Source organism: Apis florea, unplaced genomic scaffold, assembly GCF_048593485.1.
Source record: "Apis florea isolate Af1SG1 unplaced genomic scaffold, ASM4859348v1 contig_3772_pilon, whole genome shotgun sequence".
Taxonomy (NCBI): domain Eukaryota; kingdom Metazoa; phylum Arthropoda; class Insecta; order Hymenoptera; family Apidae; genus Apis; species Apis florea.
In genome coordinates this window covers 4,403,826-4,417,729 of record NW_028256845.1, presented here as the reverse complement: position 1 = coordinate 4,417,729, position 13,904 = coordinate 4,403,826, and the positions used below count along the sequence as shown (strand labels likewise).

The following is a 13,904-nucleotide window of genomic DNA, read 5'->3' as shown; positions in this document are numbered from 1 at the left end:
TATTGTTTTTTATTACTCGCATTTGAACATAAAAATATTAATTTAAATATATAATTCCATAAACAATAATATTAATATTATATACTATACATGTATACTATATTTTTTTAGTATACATGTCAAATATTTACATATTTTGGTTTCAAAAGTTTATTTTTATTATTTTTTTAAAAATTTTTTTTTAATATATTAGAAAGGAACTCTGATTGATAGGTAAAAATTTATGAATTTACTTATATATTTTTTCAGTTTATTTTTCACGAGGTACACGACCTTTATTGTTACATTCCGCACTTATATTAATTATTCTCTTTTAATAGTTTTGTAATTAATGCTTATCCTTCTTATACTCTCATTAATATTCATAATATATTATCATACTTTCAATGGAGTCAACAACATATACATATATATATATATATACACATATATATATAATTTATGTATATATATATATATATTATTTTTTCTTATTTATTTATTTTCATATGTATATTATGTATATTATTTTATATACGTATCGGGTGTATGTTCATTCTTATGAGTGAATGCACTGTACCATAGGATAGCTTTTATTACACAATTCACAGAGTCGTTTTTGTAATAGGGGGACTGCCGAAGTACACCATGATGATTCATTCTCTCTTCATACTGTTTTTTTCCTTTTTTTCTTCTTTTGTTGTTTTGGCCATTGAAGGGAAAGACGTTCATTTATCGACATGTTCATATTACTATATATTACTTTCCTGACCCACCGTTTTAATTGTCCAAAAAATGAAGGACTTTTCGCGAAAATGTATTTCCTCACGTCTCAGTCGGGGCAAAGAGCATATATAAATCGTGATTTATATGGCGCTCGTAACACGTTACATATACAAGAAATATAACACGAGAATCACTCTATGAACGGAATCATAGAATATAATAATATACACAAAGATTATCAATGAAAGACAAGTTCAAAGATTTACGTATTTTTTCTGCGTTTATATCGGTATTGTTTTGAAAGAAAATCATGATTGCCAGATTTCAATCTTTATAGTATTAATCATATTCATATACATATATATATATATATAAAAACATATATGCATTTCTGTCTTTCATTAATATTACGACGAACTTAGGCCCGATTAATTGCGATATCTTAACGTTAATATACATTTCGTATAATATAGGTATTATATATTGACCTAACGACTAGTGCGAATGAAAAATTTCACAGCGAACTGGATGAAACACGCGCACACGGTGAACCAGCGTTGAGCTCAGAATCAAGTCTTTCTTAAAGGGTTCCTTTCTTCTTTACAAATTTCTAAGCTAGTTTACATTTTCATTATTCCTTTCTTTTATTCTTATGTACATCGAATTAGTCGATCGATGTATGGACAAAGGATAATCTAAAAAAAATGTCCGAGAAGAATCGACGAAAGATCTGGACTCAACATAGTGGCGCACGCAAACGATCAGAAGTACGAGTTTATTCGAATGCGACACTTACTTTCTTTGACCTTTTCCCCTTTCTTTTTGTTCTATAATCAACAAATGTTCGTACAATCATTTATACGAATCGTTTCTTTTCTCTTTTCTAGTTTTTTGACTTTCGTTTGTATCGGTATTTCGCGTTCATTATACACATCTCGAATATATAACAATCGAATTTCTTAATATTTCTTTATCGATCACAGATGTCCATACGATGAAGGAAACAAGCATTAACGAAGATAAAACATCGTGCCGCGAAACGCTAAACTTTATCTATCACGATTCTTTTCTGGTGTACACACGAGAATTGTTGTTTCGCCTCGATTTTTCAACGAGGTCGAGGAAATAATTGGACGGCATGCTGCAGAAAATCATGTCGAGAGATTTTGTTTGTTTCCTATCGATTTTTCTTAATTAATTCTATTGATAATTTGAGCCCTTCCATCATGTGGACATACTGCGTATCAATATTAAAAAATTACGCATAACGATATTAGCGTAAATATTGCAACACGTAACAAATATTTAAACAAATTTTAACGCAAAAAATGTATCTTTAGCGACGCAACATTAACAAATGCGCCTAATAATAATAGTAATAATAATAATAATAATAATCATAATTAATAATAATCTGTGTAGATTTTTATCAATTTTTTCTTTTCTATTCATGATTTTTCATCGAATCAAATTTATTTTTGACGAACAATATCTACGATCAACGAATAACGATAAGGAAAAACGTGATCATTTTATAAATTGTTTTTTTCCTTTTCTCTTAGGGGGGGAAAAAATATAGCCAATAATCGACAATAATCGTTCGAGACGGTGTCCTTCGGCACACGGCAGTGTAATGTGTCACTTCGGATAGTCCTCGATCCTTCGAACTCGATGAAGAAGCATTCGATTTTCTTTTTCCCATTCATTTATTATCTATTCATTTTTTTTATACGTGTGTATATATATATATATTTATTTATTTATTCCGTAGCACAGTGCATTTTGTGTTTAATATTACATAACACGCTCAATGTTAGAAGTAGCACATTTTTATTTAATTATTTATTCTTTTTTTTTTTTTTTGTTCATTAAATACAACGATCGATATTACAAAGGGGAAAACTTCAAAATTTCTTTCTCTTTTATTCTCTTTAAATATTACATATTCGCCCTTATAAACGAGTCTAGCAATTGACATAAGTGTGGCGTTAAAAGCATGTATCATCTCATGTGCACACCCGTCCACCGTTCACAGGATCATCGATGAATGAAAAATATCGATAAAAGTTGATTAAGAAAGAGGCGAGATCGATCGATAAAATAATATTCTTATAATCATAAACGCAAACCTTCTTCCCATGTTCCTCTTTTTTTCCCCTTTATTCTCCCTATAAATCTTGTCCCATCTTCATCGTGTTCGAGGATCGCAAACGTACGCGTTGTTGAGGAAAGTACCCCATAGAAGAGGAAACGAGGAACAGCTCTTTTCGTCTTCTTCTTCAAACACCCCTTTCCTTTCTTCTATCTCTCTACTCCTTAATTACAATCGTTTTAACAATACAAAAAAAAAAAAAAAAAGAAGAAGAAGAAGTATCGAAACGTAATCTCATTCTTTCTCGCGTTTTCTCCTTTCTGTCTTACCTTTTTTTTTCTTTCTTTTTTTTTTTTTCTCTCTACACTCTAATTACATCTTTATATCATCCAAACAGTCTCGATCTTTCCTTCGAAAAAGAAAACTTTTCTCCATCCCTATGGCGCCCCTACGTCTCAACGACCGCGCGAAAGAGGGATAGAACGAAAGGGAAGGGGAAGTAGAAAGACGAGATCCTTCTGTTTCGAGAATCTTTCATCCCCTCTATTCCTCTACAAACAAGCGGAGGAAAGTCGATGGAGGAAAGACAGACGACAAGCCCAGCCGGCCATCTCTCACACTAGTCTCCCCTTTTAAACGCAGGATGATCCAAAACGCGACAAATATCGTCCTCTCTATCCGATTCACAAAGAGGATATCCCAATTCACTTGAGGTCCTCGTCGTCCTCGTTGGCAAGCAGCTCGTCGATCTGCTTCTCCCAATCTTTGTCCAACGCGCCGCTGCTTCTCACCGGTGCTTCGACGCTGCTCCTCTCTTCGTTACCTGTTACTACCTCGTAATCCTTCAGCTCCGCTTCCAATTCGCGTTCCCAATCTTCCTCTGCTGGAGATTCACAAGCAGCGTTGTAGCTAGTTTCAAGCGGGCCACGCGGCCTCTTGTTCGGCGCGTGTCAATGTGTATGTCTCGTGTGTATGTGTGTGCGTGTGTGTATGCGTGTATATATATATTCGTGTGCCGTTTTTTCGGTTCTATATGTGATGTCCGAGCATTCTGACGTGTCTATATCGTACTCGATTTACTCGAAATTAAACGTGTATAAATTATGTGTATATTTTTACGTGTACAGAGATTCTCGATCACGAATCGAGATTTTCCACACGCGTACAGCGGAGCTGTTTCCAACACGTACGTAGCGTTCGCCGCCTGTTTCTTCACATCGATCTCGCGACGAGAGAGCCTCGTGTCCGTGTGTATGTGTCTCCGTGTGCCAGAATTAAATCGTGTGTATGTGTTAGTGTTAGTCGGGAGAGGTGAGGATCGTAAGAGGTTACGGGCGGGAGAAGGGCGAGAGGGGCAAAAACTCAAACCACACGCGAGGTTGGAGAGAACCGAGAAAAGAGGGGGGGGGGGGGCGGGTGAAAACGGAAGAACCGGAGAGACGATGGGTTTTCCGGCGTGCCTCGCCACGCTTTTCCCTCCTTCATCCGCCGGCGGCTGAATTAATATTCCCCTCGAATCCATTTGATGGATCCGCGAATATCCTATTTTCCACGTTTACATAACAAATCGAGATCTCGTCGCGAACCGATTCCAACTTTCTCAACTCCTCGATCGTGAAAATCGTTTCTCGCGCGCGCGCGAATAATCGCGATCGTCTATTGGGGCGGCGTTGGTCGGGAGCGGAAGTTTCGTTCTGCGCGAAACGCGAGAGAAACGCGTCCGACCCGATCGATCGAGCCGCGAATAAACTCTCTCCTTCCATCCTTGATGCGATTAAGCTAATTACGGCCTCGAGTCGTCTGAATTTGACTTGGGAAATTTCCCTAAAATAATTTTCCCGCGAACTCAATCCCTCGCCTGTCCAAAAGTTCCACCTTACAGACTGCACCGTGTATTAAATTATTATCGTCGTTTCCACGTCATTTAAATTCGTTCCGAAGCTCGTATCGTCTAATTGTTATTATTACTATTATTATTATTATTTTTTGTAATGTAATTATAAAATGTATATTAAATTATATTCACTCGTCGAAATGAGAAAAATCGTGCCAACCGAATTTTTCACCGACTCGTCCGATACTCGTCCTCTCTTTCTCGCATATATACTCTGTCTCTCTCTCTCTCTCTCCCTCTACGAACTCTATGCGTGTACGTGTATGTGTACGTGTATCGATTCGTCTTTACACGTCAAGTCTAGTCGATAGCCTCCTCGCGACCGTTTTGGTTTTGTATCGAGGCTTCGCGCGTTACCAGCCAGTCGTTTTTCTATTACATTTTTACTTTTCTTTACTTTGTCGATTTGTTTCTTTGTCGTACGTTTTTTTATTTCTTTCGTGTTTTTCTTTATCCACCCCCTTTCCCCCCATTTTATTCACTTCGAAATCAGGTGCACCGGTGCACGTGCGGATTTTTTCGCGTGCTCGTTTACACCGCTTAAGCGTCCGCCCAGAGACAAGACAATACAAAGAAAGTATAAATTAATTTATTTACTTCGTCTCTCCGTAATCGTTACCACCACCGCAACGATTTTTCTCCTCCCCAACTCTCGTCGTCTCTTCTTCCTTTCTTTTTTTCTCGATTAAAGAAAAAATTTCTCCCCCTCCCCTCCCCCGTCCTCCTCTCCCTTCCTTCGTTCAATTTTTATCTCTTATAAAATTGTTTCTCTTTTTTCTTATTCTACAACGTACAACGATTTTTGAAGTTTGTTCCAGTGGACGGGCGTGTAAACGGATCGCCCCCGGTCGCTCGTTTTTTTTTTCTTTTTCTTTTTTTTACCATGAATCTGTTGCGTGTAACTCTCTTTTGTTTATAATTTATGTTTATAATTGAATTGGAAGGAAAATCACTATGAGGACTACACCCACGAGAGACGAGACGAAAGTTACACCTCGATTCCCGTTTTATTTATTTTATTTAGTTTCTTTATTATTATTATTATTATTATTATTTTTTTTTTTAATTATTTTCTTTTAAAACATGTATTGTCATTCAACGAATTTTATATCTTACTCTTTCTCTTATTATTTCGTTTTAATTTCTTTTTTTTTTTTTGTTTTTTTTGTTTTTTTTTGTTTTTTTTTTTTACGGTAATATTTAGTAAATTCTTTTCTTTGCCTTCTTTCTCCTTTTTTAATTCTTTTTTCTTTCTTTCTTTCTTTCTTTCTTTTCTTTTTCTTTTTTTTAAGAAGATACTGATTATTTCGATTAGCATTAGTAAGCCTCCTTTGTCCGACTATTTATTCTTTCAGTTCGGAAATATCACTTCCGATCATGCGAAGAATATTTTCCCCCAAGAGTCAGAGTCACAGTTTCGCGTCGTCCTTCCCCTCTATTTGCGTTTTATTTATTTCCTACCTCTTTTCTCTTCTTTCCACTTCATTTTTACATCTCCCTTTCTTTATTTTTTTTCTTCCTCTCTTCTCTTTGTGTTATGTGTTTTTAATATTTCCTTAACGTTTTACAACACGGAAAGAATCGACAAGAGACAATATTTATATTAATTAAGAACGAAGACAGACGGACGACAGACAAACGGACAGACATACAGACATTTAATCGAGTTTTTTTTTTTTATATCTTTCCTCGTGTGATTTTACAAGATTTTTCTTCTTCTATATATATATTTTTTTTTTTCTCCTTTTTTTGTGTTCTTCTTTTCGTTTTTTACCAAAGATTTTTTTTTTTTCCTCTTTTTTACTTCACCCTCTACACCAAGTTTTTTTCTCGAAATAGGCGCCCTCTCACTCCCTCGCGCATCTATTACATTCTTACTATTTCTTTCTCTCCCTCTCACTTTCTCTTGCTAACATTCATTCGTTCATTCATTCTCTCTCTCTTTCTCTCTCGTGCTCTCCCCTCAGCACACATGTCATTAATCGCGTGTCACTACTCGCTATCATCGATTTTTACGCGTTGTTTCTTTTTCACGTTTCAAAATCCGACGTGTTTCTCTTTCTTTCTAAGAAAAAAAAAAAAAAAAAAAAAGAAAGACGCTAATTATTTTCTTCGTCTATTCCCCACCTCTCCCTCTCTCTTTTCTTTTTCTTCGAGCGCAAATCTATTGTCTCCGGGGGAGGGAAGAAAAGAAAAAAAAAAAAGATAAAACGGGGGGTGTGATATCCCACCACATCACAATGTCCCGCGTGAATCGAGGCGGTGAATAATGGCGAACCACGGTGACGACGGCACAATCGACGGCAAACGATATCGGCGGATAACGATAGCAACGATAACGAAAAACTACCCCTTAACATCGTCGATCGATTGTTTACACGCGTGGCACGGGATCTTGTCGATCTTTTCTATCGGGCAGATTTGGGAGGCGATAATGGGGGGGGGGGGGGAAATTAAAATAAAATGAATAAAAAAAAAATCAAGAGACATTTAATTTAAAGGATTACGTCACGAGAAAGCAAAATACAACGGGAGCAAAAAAACAAAGGAGGAACGTTCGTCCCGTGAGAACATCCTCGCATACACGCTCAAGTTATGATTAATTTACGGGGATGTTTTAACCACGCGAGGAACGAACAAGAAGAAGAGGAAGAAGAAAAAGAATAGAAAAGTAAAAAAAAAAAAAAAAAAAAGAGAGAGAAGGAGGGTAGGAGGAAATTGTGGACGAGAACCGAAAAGCTCAACGTCGGCCTTCGAGACGGGGAAAGAAGCTTGTCGTATTTATTTCTGAGGGGTGTGCTTTGGATAATGCTTTTATATCGGGGGGATTCTCCTCTTCTTAGGCTGTTGACAGAATAGAATGGAAAAGCGGTCGTTTAGTCACATCAGGCATCATAAAAGTCAGACGAGAGGCGAGCAAGGTTTTTTCACAAACATTGAAACGAGAAATGGGAGATATTCTTTCTCTCGAGGAATATATTATATATATATATATGAATATAAATAAAATAGACGTGGAAGGTTGTACATCGTATACGAGCAATTCCTACTATACCTAACGAATATATATATATATATATAAGAATGATAAGCACATTTATATAAGGTAAAAATGTTGGAAAACGTTCTACGTCGCACGAAAAAGAGAAAAAATGGAGAATAAATAGAGACTTGAAAAAAAAAAAAGAAAAAGATAGAGCGAAACGAAAACTACACACACAAACTACAAAACGTGACAAAACGTGGTTAGCGTGAACGCTGGTGAAAAGAAAGGTGGAAACATCGACAGATCGATTTTTTAATTTTGACGTTCATTTAACGAGTATACTCACGAGGGATGTGTTTCTTGGACACACCTTTGTGTCATTGGTCATAGATCGCTCGATCCAAGAGGAACTTTACTTCTCTTTTTCCTCCCCTCTTTCACAAATCGATTTAGTATATTTCTTTCGTCTTCGCACTTTTATACATTTCAACCTAACGAATTCGATATTATTAATTAATTACATTCGTTCGTATAATAATCACGGTGCGAATTTTTCACACTTTCACCCGTCCGATAATAAATATTCATCGAGGCCGTGGGAACGAGGGAAACAAAAGGAGAACTCGTTCCTCTTCGAACGTATATTAAATATATATATATATAAATACGTATCCATTGTTCGGAAATTTCGTTGGTGGTCGTAACGGAACAACACGCGCTTACTTTACTTTCTTTCGCTAAACTAATCGACAGAGATATATGTGTGTATGTATATGTGTATGTGCGCGTGTTGAACAATTTCGAATCGTGTCCGCACAGGATTATTGTTTTCAGGAATATATATCGATGCGCGAATCTAATGGAAGCGCACGATTCGTATCTTCTCTTCTTTTTTTTTTTTATGTGCCTGCTACTTTTATATCTTATATCGAACAAATCATCCGATCGATGGATCCGCGACGAGTATTATCAAGGTGGTGGTGGTGTTTCATCGTGTTCCGTACAAATTTGCGGCAAGTTAACGACGACCAACGATCAACTAACCTTTAGGCGGCTGCATCCCCAGCTTTTTCATGCCTTCCCGGACCTCTTCGAGGTCCGTGTCCGAGACCCTCATGCTATCGGACACGAATTCGTGGCCCGGCGAATCGGCCAACGCGCTGTTACTTCCGGTCATCACGGTTCCGCTGCTTTCCTGGCCAGTGGTCACTTGAACTGTTCGCAAGACAACACTCACGGCTAAACTAGAGGGGACGGGTACCGGCCTAACGCTAAAAAGCCTTTCTAAGCTTCTACCGCTCTAATTTTAATATATATTTACAGCTTTTTCCCCCTTTTCTCTTTCTTTCTTTCTTTCTCGAATTCTCTAAATTCGTGCGATTTATGCGACGTGACTCATCGATTCGAATGTACAATACAAAGCCGCTACTTTTCTTCGTCTTCTCTAATTCTAATTCTAATTCTAAAACGTTTCGTTTAAAAAAGAAAAAAAAAGAAGGAAGAAAGAAAAAGTAAGTAAGAAAATTAAGAAGAAATTAAGAAGCTTCATAAAACAGAGATAGATATATATATATGTGCACAAGTATCAAAATCGAATCTCCAAGGAAAACTTCCAAACTTCGAGATCATCGAATTTCAAGCACGACTTAACCAGACGCCAGGGCGTTAACATCCTTCTCGTCCGAACGGTTCACGAACAAACGGAACTCTCGTTGAAACCGCGGCGAGCGTTGGCCGGAATCGAATTCTCATTTCACGAAAGGGAGAAGGAAGGAATGAACAGGGTCTGGAAGATAGCTTCGAATTCTCATTCACGGCCGATCATTCTCAGGATCGGGCAGAGAATTTCACCGATCATTCACCTCCTCTCCCACAACCTGCTCTCCCGTATCATCTCGTTTTATCCCATCCGTTCATCTCCCGGATGAAACTCTCATTGTTTGCTCCCTATCTTATCGATTTCGAGGCCGACCAACGGATTCGCATTTTTCCGAAAATTTTCTCCGCCAACGTGCCGACGGGATCGATTTTACGAATATCACGAAACGTAATTCGCAACATTGTCCACCGTGAATCAACGCATCGTTTATAATTTTGACGCGATAAACTGATGAATTTTTCATCCTACGATAATTTATTCCGATCCATCAATGCGCGAACAGTTGGTCCCGAAAACTGGTCTCCATTAGAATATTTCTAATGCTTGATCGTTGATGCATACGATTATTCCATCTTCTTCTTAAACCAAAAATTAAGTAAAATTATAAGTAAAATAATAAATCGCCTTTCGTGAATCGCCTTCTTCTTTTCTCATCAACTGTATCTTTGTATAAAAAAACGAAAATTCGTGGATTAAACAGTTTTTCCATCAGCACGGATGAATCTACGCATAAGGCATAAATTGTGCCATGCAAGATTTTATCTCGTCTCGGAGATCGCGTTCGATTCGATCGTGGACGACTTCTCTTTTCTTTCATCCATCCGTCTCGATCCGTTCACGTATCACAGCGACGACGACGACGACGAATCGGTGAAAAGAAAAAATTTTCTCGGCGGAAATCGGGAATTATCGTTTCTTATTTTTCGAGCAACGCGTCGAGGGAGGACGTCGAGAGTCAAGCGTGCTTGAAATTGCGATGCGAACTGTAAGAGACGTGCACACATACGCGCACACGCCTGGAAAACAACAACCGGAAAAGGTGGAGTTTGTGTGTGCACGATCCACAACGCTGCCTCCACGTTCGACCTTGTACGTAGTAAAGTGACGTCGACGATGGCTGCCTATTGAATATTGCGATATCATCCATGCTTTGTATCGGTTTTTTCTCCATTTCCCTCCCTCTTCTTTTTTCTCTTTTTTTAATCTTTCACGCGTGATTTTTACGCGGCGAACAAAATCCTACGATTTCGGTTGCTCGTAAGCCTCGTTCAAAGCGTTTTCGTTCATGAATTATGCAACGGCAGTAACGACGCGATTGTAGAAATTATTCAAACATGGAATAAATTCTTTTTCAAATTAATATGGTTGGCGAGAAGAAAAACGCGAAAAACGCGATCTCGATAAAAGTTTGATCCGGTTAATCCGAGAAATCTATCTCCGGCCATATGAAATATGGATTTCATTTAACTCTGGATGGGATCGAGCCTCGACTCCGTCCTCTGAATAATGTAACGTCTAACATCCCCGTCCCTTTACCCCTCCGACTATCCATCTCATGGTTAATCAAGAATCTACCAACAACCTCGAATTATCAACAACCATCGATGTTGCACACCATCGTGTTTCGTGTTCCATTTTGAAACATCTTCGTTGCCCTCGAAATCGGGATGAAAATGCGAACGTTCCATTCCAGGATCGCGATGCGGATCGATGAACTCGACTTACCTTCAATCCACTCCCGAAACTCCCGTCACAACGAAAAATCCATCGAGAAAAGGGGAGAGAAACGAGAAAGAACACGCTAAAGAAAAAAAAAAAAAAAGAACAACTACTGGATGCGTTTCGTTTAATGAAACTTGATGAAACTTCCGTTCGGAGAACGACAACGAAGACGTTTCAAATTTGAAAAGGGACACTTTCAAGAGAAAAAAGGTCGAACGAGGAAAGAGTTGCGCGACAACTGTATCGCATTTTATCGCGTGGCAATCGAACGAATGATAATAGCGATGACGATAATTTAAAAAAAAATAATAATAATAATAAAAAGAAAAACGATGGATATGGATAATAAAAAGCGTAATAAAAAATTGTTTGTCCAGAGTTTGTTTCGAATTACCTTCAGCTTGATCCACGGTTCCTGCGGATGTTTGGTTTAGGTTGTTTTCCGCCTGGTTGGCCATTGTGTTCAGCTCGTGGCTCTGGCGGAGTACCGACACCCGGTAGAAGTAGTTCCGCCAGAAATTCTCCTCTGATATTCTGTGCAACACGGTGTCGCGGATTAATATCCATAGATCGAGCCGCGTCGAAACAGTAGCGGATTCCCCGTAATCGTACCCCGCTTTGGAAATTGCCAATTAACGCCACCCACCGCGGATTCGTTTAATTTAGATGGTGGATAAATAATTGATTCGAGATTCGCGCCTTGAGGTGTATTTGGCAATTATATAGCGTGATAAACGTGGCTATTGAACGGGATGTTTGGAAGAGAGATTTCGTGTATTTAATATACAGTTTCTCGTTTTTAATATATTAATTTTAATGAAAATTAATCTTGCCATTATTCTGGAAATTCGTAAGTTCGGCTATCTTTGGAATTGAAAATTGAAAGGAATTCTAGATCTTTTGTAAAGATTTTTGACAAGTTTGAAAGAAGTTAGGATAAAATTGGAGATATTTGAGAGATTGTAATTAAGCGTGAACACGAGAAGATTTTTCTTCTTTAAATCCAATTGCTAAAAATTTCCCCAAGTTTGCGAACGAAAGTAATTTTAATTGCAATTTTCGAAAACAGCCGAGAATTGTAGAACGACAATCGAAGTTACACTTACACTTTCGGCACCAGTTGGAACCTCATGTTCTCCAAATTCGGATCCAAGGCGAGAGTGGCTTGCGCCATCGGTTGTACAGCCTCGAAGTCCCATGGGAAATCGACTTCCTTGGGCGGGGATTTTAAGAAATTGCGTTGATCCTGAAATCAATTTTTCCAAATTCTTTTGCACGTGTCCCAAACGCGGTGAAATTGTGCAATTGCGTGGATTTCAATCACGGCCGAGATATATCCTCAACGAAACACCGACTTTGTTCTAAGAAGCCGCAATTAAAAGACGGATCGATCCGAGTTAATGGAATACTTTATTAGCCGGAAGAAATCCAATTGCGGTCTTCTCAACCACCGTTCCTAATCGGGACACGATCTCTTCGATGTAATTAACAAAGAACAATTTATATCACCGTGGCCAGTGATCGTGCTCGTTTGTTATCAGATATGCGATAGAGAAATATCTTGGATTCGATCAAAATTGATTAATTTTGATGAAATTAAAAATTGATCAAATTGATCCACCTATTACAACCGAAAAATTATATAATTTCCAATGGAATCAAAATTTTATTCACTTCGATTATTTCTCCCATTCTCTTCTATTATCTATATATCAGAACTAAATCGAATATGAAATCTTCAACGTGTATTTATAAATTAAACTAATTATCTAATTATTCAATTGCAACAACTGAATTTGAATCATCAAAGCTACGAGCTCATAGTCATATAACATCCAACGATCCCCGCGCAAATAAAATCTCGGGAGGTGATACACTTTAGAGAACACACGCGAGATGATATTCGCTGGAAACGCGCGACGATGAAAAGGCCATTGTGCGTCCAATGCGAGAATCCAATTGCGCGAAGCACTCTCTGACGATCCTCGTCGTTCTTCCCCCCTCTTCGCGTGTTCCACGAATAGGAAAAGGAGGAATTACTCACCATGGAGAGAGATAAGCATTCCTCGCGGAGTATGTCCTCGTTAGGTGCGCCGACCCACGGTGCCACGGCCTCACCCTTTTCGGTGTGCTTGTTCGCGATGAAAGCCTCCTGTTCCCTGTTCAGCTCGGCGACCAATCTCTGCAATACCATTAATTCACCGTTACAGAGCATCTGTAGTCGCGGCTGTAATGTGTTTCACCAGGGGGACGGAGAGTGCAATTAACAGTGTCATCGATGGGATAGAGAGAGATGGACAGAGTCATGTTCACTTCTCGGTTAATTAGATCCCGTTCTTATAGCCGATTTTCGACGATGATAATAATAAGATCGAGGATAAGATCGCATTGATGAAAACAGCCCTCAAAGTCTAAGAGGCTAAGAAAATATCGTTAATTGAATGAGGTGGTAGCTCGAGATGCTTGGATTGGATGTATTGGTGGAATCTGGTGGAAGGAATTTTGCATACGCGGTGTAATTATTTTTTCAAATTTGAAAATCTCCTTGGGGATAAGGTGAGATAATATTTGAAAAAGATCCTTGACTCAGAATATTTCTTTGATACTTGATAAAAGGAGAATCACAATAGAATTCGTGAATATTTTTAATGTGATTATTATTCTTCAGATTTTGGGGCTACCTCGATATTTCGTAAAAGTTAATATGATTTTTATTACTAAGAGTTGAATCGAGGCCATGAATCGGATTTGCATCGTAACGTACCAATTATTTCCAAGCTTATTTAGAGCATCTGGCCTAATATCCAGAGAGAAAAATGATGATGGAACGTACACGGTTAAATAT

General features: G+C 38.1%; 1 protein-coding gene across 11 annotated transcripts in view; it reads right to left on the bottom strand.

Moving 5' to 3' along the window:
* Positions 1–2,532: 2,532 nt before the first annotated feature.
* The window catches only part of Sap47 (Synapse-associated protein 47kD), a 59,106-nt gene continuing 47,734 nt past the window's right edge, over positions 2,533–13,904 (bottom strand). For 2 of the 11 annotated variants that reach the window (XM_012495618.3, XM_003691248.4), the window contains 5 exons: positions 13,104–13,241; positions 12,166–12,305; positions 11,454–11,593; positions 8,722–8,892; positions 2,533–3,680 (listed from right to left, as the gene is read on the bottom strand). In XM_012495618.3, coding sequence (XP_012351072.2) covers positions 3,502–3,680; positions 8,722–8,892; positions 11,454–11,593; positions 12,166–12,305; positions 13,104–13,241 — 768 coding nt within the window. In that variant the 3' untranslated portion in view covers positions 2,533–3,501. Of the gene's footprint in view, positions 3,681–7,162; positions 7,536–8,023; positions 8,169–8,721; positions 8,893–11,453; positions 11,594–12,165; positions 12,306–13,103; positions 13,242–13,904 lie in introns of those variants that run through there. The other 9 variants (XM_086915237.1, XM_012495617.3, XM_086915240.1 and 6 more) reach the window with 6 other exon arrangements.